Source organism: Typopeltis vanoorti, chromosome 17 (assembly GCF_054136105.1).
Source record: "Typopeltis vanoorti isolate ZY-2024b chromosome 17, IOZ_Tvanoo_1.0, whole genome shotgun sequence".
Classification (NCBI taxonomy): domain Eukaryota; kingdom Metazoa; phylum Arthropoda; class Arachnida; order Uropygi; family Thelyphonidae; genus Typopeltis; species Typopeltis vanoorti.
The window spans coordinates 95227695-95241663 of NC_143565.1; the positions used below are offsets into that span (position 1 = coordinate 95227695).

A 13969-nucleotide genomic window follows, 5' to 3' on the forward strand; every position below is an offset into this window, starting at 1 on the left:
TATAACAATTTATAGTATTAACTCGGAATTGGGATATGTTCATATTTATATATATATATATATGAAGAGGTTTTCTCTTATGTATAGCAGAAAGAGAGTCAGTGAGAACAAAACACCAAGGCACTCTGCATCTAGTAAAGCTCAAAGAAACAGGGCCATCCACATGACACACATACAGCCAGATAGAATGCTGGCTACCCAATTTACATATTGAATAATATATGAGGTCTGCATCTATTTCTGAAAGCTGCTCAGATTTGATCCTTTTTAGCTGTTATGCATGTTTTTATTTTTAAAGTAATATTCAGCTTTATCCTGTTTAAAATTAAATGGCTGTTACTTCCTGTCTGAAATCTTCTATGTACTCATCTATTCAGAACTAATATGCCAATATCACTAGCAGCAATGACATAGTCAATGAAATATTTTTTGTTGTTCTATGTGTGAATTTTTTGCACATATATATTTTGGAACATAATAATGATTAGTCCATGTCCTGAACATAAATCCTGCTGGATTTATGTTCAAGACATGAACTAATAAGTCTTGTTGTTCAACTCCACATTTTTGAAATATGCCTTCATCACTTTACTTAAACTTCCTGAGTGACAAGAAATTTTATTTTCATATTTTTTGAGTGCTATTTCTTTTTTTCTTTGATTTTTAGCTTCTTTCTTTTCTCAGATTTTTCCAAGATATTCTTACATGTTTAGTATTCATATCCTACTCTGCTGTTCAGATATCCAACAAGATCCAGCTTTCTTCCTTTCCCTTTATGTTAGCAGAGTAATTTGAAAAATTACTTTCTTTCTTCTTTAGTTGCAAATAAGTCTTGTTGTTCAACTCCACATTTTTGAAATGTGCCTTCATCACTTTACTTAAACTTCCTGAGTGACAAGACATTTTATTTTCATATTTTTTGAGTGCTATTTCTTTTTTTTTTCTTTCCTTTTTAGCTACTTCTTTCTTTTCATGATCACTGTTGCCTGATTATAACATCTCTCACTAATGTCAGTTATATTGACATGGAGCTTCTATAATTCTTTTGTCAGTTCCCCTTTTCTGTTGATATTTCTAACAATAAGGATATCTGTCTTTTATTTGAGGGTGAATTTGTTCCAGTGCATTCTGGTAAGGGGTGCTTAGGGTCAAAGCTGTATAACTGAGAGGAGACCTCCACATAGCCTTTAAAGGAATGTGGAGAACTGACCAGGGCTTCTGAACTAATGTCCAATCCTCACCTTCTCGTGGCGCACCCTGTTGGGTATCTACTTGGATACTGAACGAACGAGGATGGGCTGGCAATTTGGGATTTAGCCGACCAAATTTTATTCTTATTAGTTAAACCAAAATAAAAAATGATGGTACAACATGACAAAATTTCATGCCGGCTGGGTCGTCGCCCGGTTAAACAAGGCCCCCGTTGTTTTCGCCAAAGATCTGTATTTAAGTTTTATCGATTTGGAAAAGGCATATGACAAGGTGCCAAGAGAGAAGCTATTCAATACGCTGCAGTCATATGGTGTCAATGGGGCATTATATCAAGCAATACTTAGTCTTTATTTGAGTTGTAAGTCAGCAGTTAGAATTGAAGGAAGTACAGGAAGATGGTTTAATGTTAAATCTGGTTTGAGAGAAGGATGTATATTATCCCCTCTGTTATCATTATCTATATGGATCACATTATGAAGGAAAGTGGTATTAAACATGATATCAAAATTGGATGTCAGCTCTTTGCTTTATGCAGACGATGTTATACGTCTAAATAAATCCACTACATGTCTGCAAGATTCTCTGACTGAATTGAATAGCTGTTGTAATAGATATGGTATGAAGGTCAGCAATAAAAAGAGAAAGACAATGAAAATAGGCAGAATCATTGAAAATGTCAACTGTGTTGTGAATGGAGAACCTGTGGAACAAGTAAAACATTTCAGCTACTTAAGCATGATTTTTACCGAAGATGGTAAATTAAATATAGAAATAGACAACAGAATCAGCAAAGCTGGTATGGTAGGAATTCAATTGAATAAATTCATATGGAATAAGAGAGAAATTAGTCGGAACACTAAATTAGCTGTATACAAGACAGTGTTCAAACCAGTTTTAACTTATGGATCTGAGAGCTTGGTCAGAAGTAAAACAATTGACCAAAGACTAGAGACCATAGATATGAGAGTCCTAGAATCATATTAAAAACGAGGATATTAGGAAAGAACTCGACATTGTCAGCATCCAGGAATGCGTTAGCAGAGCTAATCTCAGGTGGTATGGTCACTTAAACAGAATGGGCAAAGAAAGATTAGCAAATCAAGTGTTCTCTGTCAGGTTGGCAGGAAAACGACTGAGAGGAAGACCAAGATATAGGTGGATTGATACGGTACAAAGTGCCTTAGACGATAGAAATATAAGATCTGATAATGATAATATTGGAGTCTTGACAAGTAACAGACTGATTTGGAGGAAAATTGTAGATAGGAGTTAGTAATGATGTAATTTTTTTCATGTAGTACTATCATATCCTGTACACCCCTTGAAGGTACATGGCAGGAATTTGATGATGATGATGTCTGTTATTCTGGTGAGTAGATGAACTGGCTGTATTAAGTTGTCGCTAATAGCAAATACCTTAGCATTTGACCTCTCATGTCACTCTGCTTGAGATCGTCTGTCATTGAAGAAGTTTATCTTTCTGTTTTAAGTTGACTGCTGTAATTACTCTTTCATTTCCCTGATCCCTGTTGTCTAAATATAACATCTTATAGTAATTATAAGCATGTTACCTCATCATCATCAAATTCCTGCCATGTACCCTCAAGGGGTGTACAGGAGCATGTTACCTGGTTTAGTATTTTGTGTTTTGGCAATGCCAATTATGTTGACATGGTACTTTAATTCTTCTCTGAGTGCCACTTCTTTCCTAGTTATATTCCTCACTTTGCTGGTCCATATCTTCCATTTTGCTGAGGATGAGTTTCTCCACTTAGCTGAGGATGAGTTTCTCCACTTAGCTGATGTTTCACTCTTCACTCTCATTCCCTGATGAAAACAGTGATATAGGTATTTTTACTTTTTCATTTTACCATATCTATCAGTAATTTACAATTTTGCAAATTTTTTGACTTACTTGCATCAATGATAAAACTTTAAGTCACCTCATTCTACTTTAGTTATAACTTTTAAACATATTATATATGTAATTAACTACTGCTTTTTTCATTCTTTTCTCATTCTTGCGATTCATCATTTGATCATTTTAGGTTCAGAAAGAAATATCATCCAGAATATTATGAGAAAAGAAAATTAGAACAAGAGGCTGTTTTTAGAAAGCGACTACGTATATTTCTGGAATTGCTAGAGAAAAAGTGCATTGATGCTGTAAATGTTGATTTAGAGAATGCTGATCAAGTTGTTAGCCTTCTTGATAAAGGTAACAGACTGTGCCTAACTCATTATTAAATTATTGCTTTAGGTAGACATATAAAAGCAAGCAAGTGCTAACTAAAATAAAGGAAATTGTGATGATAATCTGACTTGTTACAGCAACCAAGATTTTTAATGCGAAGTCATAACCTTAGATACAGATTTTATATCCTGTAAAGTAGTATGGCGTTCAACAGTCCCTTAAAATTACAAATGTAATCGTTATCCACCTAATCAGTTTATTCATCTTACCCAGCAACCAGTTATGTTAAACCCCATCCCACCATAGTCCACTGACCTTTTTGTGCATAGCTGTATTTTTTTGTTTGGTATTATCTGTATATTTGTTCTGTTACTGAAGTTTGGACCTAGGAAAGCACTAGAAATGTATTTCAAATAAATAACACCTCATTTACATTTAGAGAATTGTCTGAACTAGGTACTTTATGGAATGGAAACTTATTTGCATTTTGCTTCATTACTTTACATTTTTTTTTTATCTGCTCTTTTGGAATTTTTTTATTGCAGAATTTTCCTGTTTGATTTCCTTATTTAGTTCCTTATAGAAAATTCAACATCTGGACTTTATTATTATTATTATTGTTGTATTAAGTATTTTGATTCCAGCGAGAGGATAAAGAACTGACAGAAACAAAGAACGTGGCAAAGTGGAGCTAGGAAAATTCTGGGCACGTGCGTGCACACACACACACACACACACACACACACACACACACACACACACACACACACACACACACACACACACACACACACACACACACACACAAAATAATGATAATAATACTGACAAGGACAAAAATCAGGCTAAAATGATGCTTAGTTTAATTTATCAGTGAATGGATAAATATTTGTGTTGGAAATGATATGTTGTGTTTTCTATTATTAAAATTATTCTCATTAATTGGCAGTTAAGATTACAATTGAAAGAACTATTTTAAACATCATAAACCACAGGTGAAAATAATTATAATTGAAGAGACTATCTTTTTGACATGCTTTGTAAATTGAAATTGAAACATTTATATGCAGCAGTATTTCATTAGCTATAGTGGTTTACATCTTTAGAATGATAATATAGCTATAACTATAATTGTTATAAACAAGTAAAAGAACACATGATATTCAGCATGATGAATGAATATTGTTGAAATAGTTAATGACACCTGCAATATAATATAACCTGAAAATAAACAGCTCTTCTTCCTTTTAAGATATTAGGTTGAGTGGCATGATATGGTCAGGTAGCTTGGTTACACAGATAACTAAACACCATCAGATATGGAGACTTTGGACGAATAAGTATATTTATAAATAAACTGGGTTTTATTTGGTTGTAGCAAAACCTGCTAGTTTTGTCACTAATATTTGTGGCTTTTTCTGGGTTAAAAATAAAGGCAAACATAAACTATAACTTTAATAAAAACAAATCATATAGGAACCGTTACAATATGAGCTGAATGACACCACATTAAATGTGGGAGATTGTGTGAGTTAGTTATTGTTCAGCATTGTGTGCACATGGTTGGCAAAAAAGTGTGATGTATGGAAAGATCTGATAGGCGATTTCCAAATATCACATAGGATTAATCCTTGGTTCCTATCGTGTGTGCCCTGAGAAAAGATGACCATAGTAGATTCTTTTATGTTGCAAGCACTAAAGTAGTCTTTTATGTAAGGCATGGAGCTCTAATTTCACTCAGTGTTGTGGTGTGGGTGGGAAAAATTAGTTGTCTTCCACAAGTTGTCTTCTTCTTCTCTGTTGTTGACAACATCTCCAATGTGTTCTTATTTCAAAACTTGTAGATGCCTGGCCTATGTAAAAAAGACTAGAAAAACTTAATGAACAATTACAAACTCTACTCCAACACTTGTTCACAACATATATTCACAGAAACTCATACATAAATTGCTATTCCCTAATCCTGCTCCACAGCAAAATCCTGATGTTCACTATAGGACTGCATTTTCCATCCTTACGTTGGTAGACTTTCTATCAAGATCACTAGTCTCCTCAAAGCTCATAACATCAGGGTGGCTTTCAAGCCTGTTCTGACTGCATGAGATTGCCTAAAGACCACAATCCCCTTCTACAAATACCCTGTGATCAATAATATTCCATGCTCATGTGGACCTAGGCATCAAAAAGAGTCATCAAAAAAGACATCAAAAAGTTTTGAAATAAGACAAAGAACATTTGGGAGATGTCAACAACAATGGATGCCAACTCAGCCTGGTTTTTCATTTTTCCACACAAACACACACCACAACATTGAGTGGAATAAGAGCTCCATGCCTTATAGAAGACAACTGTACTGCTTGCAACATAGAAGAATTTACTGTGGTCATTTTTTCACAAGGCACACTTAATAGGAACAAGGATTAATCCTGTGTGATATTTGGAAATTGCTTATCAGATTATTCCATACATCACACCTCACCTTTTCAGTCAAACATCAACCATGTCTGGCCTGGTTGGCCAAGTGGTTAGTGTATCCGCTCTCCAGCCAAAAGGCTGGTTTCAATCCTTCCGTGGGCATGCATGTTTGTGATTGTCTGTGAAAATACTAGTTGTGAGTGGTAGATGGCGCTGGTGTAGATGAGGATGGTAGTAGCAGTTTGTTGTAGTTGGCAGATTGAGTGGTGGAGACAGAGTTGTAGAGTAGGTGCCCTCCTCGATGAGTCGTCAGACTCCTTGGAGGTGTCGCATAATAATAACATCCTTACATTTAACATGCCTAAAGCACCAACATCTGTGAAAGCTGGATATCTCAACTGCATTGTTAGGCTCTACATCTTGAACTCTTTGCTCTGCTTTAAATGTCAGATGTATGGTCTTTCTTAGACTGCTTTTAGTGGCTCTGCTATCTGTGCTTAATGTGGCAGTAAAGATCATGAGAATGAAAATTATAAGAGCAAAATACTGAAATGCTCTAATTATGAGGAAGATCACCCAGTGTACTCCGAAGCATGCCAAAGGTGGAAGGATGTAAAGGAGATCCAAAAATAAAGTGAGCAGAGCATCCACTATCAGGAGGCCAAGAGGCAGTATACCACAAATGTACATCTAGTGGTAAACTCTCTTATGCTGAGAAGGCAACTGTAAAGAAAGTGTCAGTAGGGATGTTGACATGTATGTTGATCCCACTTTTCATAATTACATCTTTGAACGGTATGATTTGCTTGCTGTCTCTACAGTACCTAAAAGAGAAAATTCAATATGGACTCACTCCTGAGGGCATGTGCCAAAATTAGTCCCACTGCACATGATCCTACTAATAAAAAAAAATAATAGAACGTGTGCCATAAAGAGTCAAAGACATGCCTCCAGACCCTTTAATAGATGACATGGATACCTCCATTCTTCCATTAAGATGGATATTCTCCACAAGAAGATAAAACAATTAATATACCTATTGCCTTAGAGGGTGTCCAATTTGACCGTCTTGGATATTTTTCCTGAAGAAGAAAAATAAATGGTGGAGACTGGCTGTCCACAGTTAAAGTTCTTCAAAAAGGAAAAAATCCAGAGCTAATGAAAACAAATCCTCTCAGCATAGGAAGCCAGATGATAATACCAAAAAATAAATAATGAAAACATTTCTATAATGAAATTGTCACGAGTTCCATCAAAACATCAACTCTCTTGCAGAACTACAAACCCATATGCTTCTGCCTGCAAGAAACATACCTGAAGTCTGGAATGATGATTTGACATTATGAAACATAACTATCACTTGTAAGGACAGGGAATGGACATGCCCAAGGAGTCACCAACCTGGTGGGCAACCGCATCCCCTGCAAGTCCCACTTAATACAAACATAGATGCAGTTGCCACCTGGCTCTCAGTCAACTCTTATAATAATATTTCATCAAGATGACATATTGCGGTTATCATCCCCTTACTGTTAATGGGGGATTTAAGGACACAACATTATATGGAATAGTGCCTGAATAAACATCTGAAGATGAATTGTGAAGTGTATGCTTGACAACAATCTCTTCCTCTTTAATACAGGAAGCAATACATTATTCCACCTGTCTACCCAAGCATTCACTGCCATTGACTAACCGTTTGTTTAGCTGCCCTCTTTGCACTTTTCAAATGGAAACTGAAAGATAACCTATTTGGGAGGGATCTTTTCCCTGTGATATCCACCTTTTTACATGGACAGCCATGTACTACATCACAGATATAATGGAAAATTGAGCAAACTGACTAGACCACTTTCTCTACTTTAGCAGAAGTCAGTTATGCAACAGGCATCTCATATGTGAGTGATGCTGCATCACTGTTATCTCATCTGTCAGTAATGCAGCAAATCACATGAGATGACAAAGTATGTTACACAAGCTGCGACAACTTCAATTCCTACAACATCTAGTCAGTTTCCATGTTTCCTTAAGCCATGGTGGAATGATGATTACACAGCAGCCACGGAAGCTCAGAAGAAAGCATGGAGTACCTTCTACAGGATACCCCACGCCAACAGATCTCATTGCTTTCAGATATGCCTGAACAAGGCACATCAATCATCAGAGCTAGAAGGAATCCTGAATTCAATACACATCTTCTATAACGAGCAACCAACAGTAGAAAAGTCTTGGACAGAATCCAGAAAATAAAAAGCAAATACACCAGCTCTCCATCCTTGAACATAATTGGCAACAACAAGAATTGCCAATTCGGGAAGGTTTTCATTAAAACATCACTAGTATCCTCTGTTCCACTCTCTCCCCAAGTTCCTTGGCCAAAAGCAGAAAAAACAACAAATTTTGTTTTCTTCAAACAGTGCTGAAGAATACAACAGGCAATTCACAAAAGAAGAATGAAAGCTACTTTTCTTAAATACCACAGAATTGCTGTTGTATCAGACAATCCATTATTAGATGGTTAAACATCTTTCATCATCTGCCAAGGATGATCTATTGTACTTGTTCAACGGAATTTTCTGTGAGAGCATTTTTTCTGGATTCCTGACAAAGGCAATTATTGTTGTCTTTCCTAAGCCAGGGAAGGATTCAGAATCACTAATAAACTATCAGCTAATTGCTAAGTGCAAGATTCTGGAAAAAATGGTTAACTCTTGTCTTTTACCGTTTTTTGGAGAGTAATAACCTTTTTTTTCATAACACAGTCAGTTATAGAATGATATTTGCAGAAGCAAATATCATTCTATAACTGATCTAGTCTGGCTAGAAGTCCATTAGAGATGCCTTCCTAAAACACGAGCACTTAGTATCTTTTCTTTGATGTGGAAAAAGCATACGATGCTGCTTGGAAATTTGGACTATTGAAAGACCCACACTTTATCTAACTAAATCTTCCAAGTCTGAGTGGGAATTTCTCTCTCCTGACCCACAAAGTTCAGTTTTAAGTGTCACACTTTTTGCAGTTAAGGTAAACTCTATAATGGAACAGTTACCATCTTCTGCCATTCATGTAATGTGAACGTCATAGAAAAATGGGCACTTGTAAATGGGTTCAGATTTTCACAGATGTGTTTTATTATCTTTAATAATAAATTCTAAATATATTACTTTCTAAGTTTTAATTAAACAACTTCTAATTAAAGAAATACTGTATATTCTATATTTCTTTCCCATCTACTGTTTTCAGAGAACAATCTAGTTTTCACTCTTCTCTGCATGATTCAGGCAACCAATCAAATAGCTGACTTCACAGCAGTTGTGCCAATCAGTTTCCCTTCTCCTCTTTGTAATTTGATGAGACCAATTATAAATTACACTGACTAGTGAAGTTTTCAAGTTATTGTCCGCGTGGTTAGCCTAGTGGCTTTGCGCTTTGCAACCATATGCCTAGGGAAGGTGTGTCCCGGGTTCGATTCCTGTCGAAGATGTGAGGAACTTGAGGATCTTCCTCAGCCATAGCCAATTTTGCCAGTCTTAGGCACTGGCAGTAGAGTTTTTTCCTCCAGTTTATCTGGCATTTTTCATCCCGCAAAACAGGCAAACCGGCCCCGTGAACATAGGCTTCTACAGTCAAAAATATAATCCCCCCAGCGGCAGGCTAGGCGACAGGTCGGTTGGGAGTGATACTAACAAGAAGTCGCATCTAAGTAACACGCGGACCCTGCATAGGAAGCGGGAATAACGCGTAGTGAAAGAAGAAGTGAAGTTTTCAAGTTTATTTTTGATTTTAATGTTAACAAAATAAACAAAGGAAATGTAATCATTGCTAGTTTTCTCTTCAGTTGATTACTCTTCATTAAAAGATCATGTTATCTTGGGTATAAAATATTGGATATTTAATAACCTTTATAGTTATTTTTCCAAGTACTTGTGTGCCCTTCGAGAGATAGATTCCAGTATTGAGACTACATGTTTATTAAATACGAACAGGATATGTGAAAACCCGACAAGTTTCGTAAGTCATATGACTTGCATCATCAGGGGCATTGGTGTATTAAAAGGTTAAACACAACTAGCAAAGATTAAATTCATAGTCCATTAGATGTTTCTAACTGTAACATTGAAAACATGTAAATATTCGTTATTGAATGTTTGTTGGAACATTGTTATTTGTTGTCACATTTTCTGCTTCACGGGTGTTATGTCTGAGATCTGAGGAAGTTAGATTTTTTATGAATGCCGACCACACTTGGTGTAATATCAAACCCTAGTTTTTGTTGCACTATGTACAAATTCTAAACATTTTTGCCACTTCCTTGCGAAACAGTTTTTTATCAATATATGACATAATTGTTTTTTCCCAAAGTACTTTATGGCCAGTGAAAGCTGTGTAGAAAACTAGGCCTGATTTGTGTTCTCTTCTTTTTTCTACGTCTTTTTTATGTTCTGCCATACGGATTTCTCCTGACTTTCCCGTCTGACCTACGTAACAAATGCCTCAAGAACAATAGATTTGATAGACCCCTGGTTTTTTTTATGGAATGGTGTGAAGGTTTTGGTGGATCTAGGAATCTTGATGTTTTTTCTAAAGGGAGAAAAGCTACTTTTAAGTTGTACTTGTGGAGCAATGTCACTAATATGTCTGTGACATTTTTGATGTATGGTAGTGAGATTGCATTCTTAAAATCTTGTTTTTCTACGTTGGTTGTGGGAGCTGTGTTCGGGATTTTCTTGATTGTTTTTGGCTCAAATGCATTAAGTGTGAGGTTCTGTATTAAGTAGCGTAATTCTTCATTTCCCTTTTTTTTCATGCTGGATATCTTATATGCTTTGTCTCTCAAGGTTTTTATTATACCTATTTTTTTGTGAGGCTGCATTAAGAAATCTTCCTGTAGTTGTCGATTTTCTGTAAATGAAAAGGTTCAACTTTTTTCTTCTTCATTTTTTTCTATGAGGATATCCAGGAAAGGTAATTTCGTAAGCCGTATGACTTACGAAACTTGTCGGGTTTCACTTATCCTGTTCATATTTAATAAACGTGGTCTCAATACTGGAATCTATCTCTCGAACTACTGAACTACAGAAACCTTTGCACACAGCTGTGTGCCTTGTCAGATTGTGGTCAGAATTCCTTATGGTGTTGCATGCTGCTAGTTTATTGTCCTTCCTAATTTTTAGGGATGAGAATGATCATTTTATCATTGCTTGATTGAAGAAGCTATAGTTACCAATTTGAATGCCAATGCTTACGTGAGTATTATTTTATAGTATGGAGTAGAGATGGTCTTTTTTCCCTAAATTTGCTGTAGTGAATTTTCTGTTATAACAAGCTTTTCTGGTCTTGTATGGGTTTACAGTAGTGAGTATTTCTGGTCATATGTTGTCTATTGTCTACTCGAGCTGCCTTTCCACATTACAAACATTTCAGGTAGCTGGTGGATTTTCCACAACCAGATTTGATATACACTCTTGATTGTATACCTCATGAATATTTTTCTAATGCCAAATTACATTTGACAAGAAATTATATTCTTGTTTTAATCATTACCCAAATGCAAGCAAATTAAAGTTTGCACATGAAATATCATGACCAGACACATCTGGAGGGTGTTGACTTGACATCAAACTGCACCACAGTTCCCATCATCCACTACACACACGCATACTTACTTACTTTTTGGATGTGTATATTCTCATTCACATTTCTAGTTAAGTATAACTTACTTCCTAACCTAGCACAAACATTTCTGTTTCATTTAACAATCTTTCAAGGAAGTTACTCCACTTATCCTGAATATCTTTATCTTCAGTTTTTATGTCACCATTGCTATCTCTGATTCCTTTTACAGTACTTATTATTATCTGAGCCTTCTAGGTAGTAAAGAGTCATCGAGCAATGCTATACATCACCCAAACCAGATGTCATACTCCCTTAAACTAATTCACACTGGATGCACTCGCTGCTCTGTAGGGAAAAAAATCAAGCTCTTACCTCTTTCTTAACTGTCATACGTTTTTTCTATAGCTTTTGGAAAATTTTGATATTTATCTTCTATTTTCTTCCAGAAGTTTTCTCGTAATTAAAATTTTTTTTTTTTTTTATAACTCCTTGACTCCTTCACTTCTTCCTTATTAGAGAGTTTATTTTTCACTTGGTTAGACTATAATAAGTTTAGTTTAATCCTTTATCCAAGTGTGAGCAAACAAAATTTGCACCTAAAAGTATCTTCAGCACTGACTGAGTTAAGGTGGTGCAACACCAAGGCAACTCGTGGCAAAGGTGGAGAAAGCTATCATCACTCCTATCTCAGTATCTCCCATAATGCAAAGCACATCTCCTTGCAGATATGTGTAATGCTATGCATTAAGGCAAGGGCCACTACCCAGACCGGTTTCAACCTTTATTGAGGTCTCGTTAGTGAGAGCCAGGCCCAGTGGTGGAGACACCAAGACAGAAGCAATGAGAGGTCATCTCCACCTCTAGGCGTTCCAAAAGGTGTACAACCTTATTATTAAATTACTCCGGATTCAGAGAAAGATGTTGAGAGTTTATTTTTCACTTGGTTAGACTATAATAAGTTTAGTTTAATCCTTTATCCAAGTGTGAGCAAACAAAGTTTGCACCTAAAAGTATTTTCAGCACTGACTGAGCTAAGGTGGTGCAACACCAAGGCAACTCGTGGCAAAGGTGGAGAAAGCTATCATCATCCTATTTCAGTATCTCCCATTATGCAAGTATCCCCACTGACGAGACCTCAATAATGGTTGAAACTGGTCTGGGTAGTGGCCCTTGCCTTAATGCATAGCATTACACATATCTGCAAGGAGATGTACTTTGCATTATAGGAGATACTGAGATAGGAGTGATGATAGCTTTCTCCACCTTTGCCACAAGTTGCCTTGGTGTTGCACCACCTGACTTTGCTCAGTCCTGAAGATACTTTCAGGTGCAAACTTTGTTTGCTCACACTTGGATAAAGGATTAAACTAAACTTATTATATTCCTTATTAGAACTAACCTTCTGGTGGGATTATAGGCACAAATCTTGTTGTAAATTCCCATTTTGAAATTTACCCATCAATCTATTTGAAATCGCCTTCCATTCAAGTTTATCTTTATGTTTAATGTTGACTACTGTAGTTTTTTTCTTTTCTTGTTTGCTGTTACCTGCATAGCAGAATCTCACCTGTTTTAATTTTTTTGTCTCAGTAATATGCTATTTGTGTCAGTATAGCACTTCAGTAATTCTTCTACGAGTTCTGCTGCTTTTTTGCTGATGCTGGATTCCATTAACTAAATTTTCACTTTTGCTCTGATGAAAACAGCAGAGGTTCTATTTAACAAGTTAGTGCCTCAGCCAGCATGACGTATTATCGTGTTGTACTATCATTGTTTATTTAAACCTTTATAGAAATACAGTTTGGAGAGCAAAATGGTGAAAATGCTATTTGGCATCCAGGCACATACTAAAAGAATGTGAGGATTGGCCATTAGGTCAGAAGCCCTGATCAATGTTCTCTACGTCAAGTTCTACCAGTTGGTTAGCATTGACCTTTTAAGCATCCTGCAGATGATATCATCATCATCGGTGCCCATGGCTCCAATCTCCATTGATGTTTAATGTTTATTTCACCATTCTTTGCCATTTCTCTTTGTCCATTGCTAGGTGACTCAAATCTGGCTAACTCTTTTCACACCACTCCTTCACATCACCTAGTCTTGGCCATCCTCTTTTGTTATAGCATCCATTGAAGTTGCCAGTGTTATCCATTCTGTAGACATCTCCACTAAAAGGGAAACTAAAAAGCTTTAGTTTCCTTTGAATTATTTTCTGCATTAGATTATCTTTGCCATTTACTTTGCTATACAGCTCATTTGTTACCTTTTACACCCATATTATATTATATTATATTCATTGATAAATCCACTACACATCTTCTGGACATGTTAATTAAATTGAATAACTGACTATTCTAACAAATTTTTGTGCAAATCAGCGAGAGAAATGTTGTAAAAATTGTCTGTATACTGAAAACATTCACCACATTCTAAGTGCATTTCAACTATTTCTTCATAATTTTTTTAGTGGTGATCATTTTCTATTGTATGCACTCATGATGTGTACCAAATATTTTTAGTAGTAACACGTG

The 13969-nt window shown here is 36.0% G+C and overlaps 1 protein-coding gene across 7 annotated transcripts in view; it reads left to right on the plus strand.

Annotated features, from left to right (window-relative positions):
- The window catches only part of LOC150097660 (serrate RNA effector molecule homolog B-like), a 335617-nt gene that overhangs the window by 122655 nt on the left and 198993 nt on the right, over positions 1 to 13969 (plus strand). For all 7 annotated transcript variants that reach the window (XM_090407120.1, XM_090407123.1, XM_090407118.1 and 4 more), the window contains one exon: positions 3261 to 3430. In XM_090407120.1, coding sequence (XP_090263246.1) covers positions 3261 to 3430 — 170 coding nt within the window. The remainder of the gene's footprint in view (positions 1 to 3260; positions 3431 to 13969) is intronic.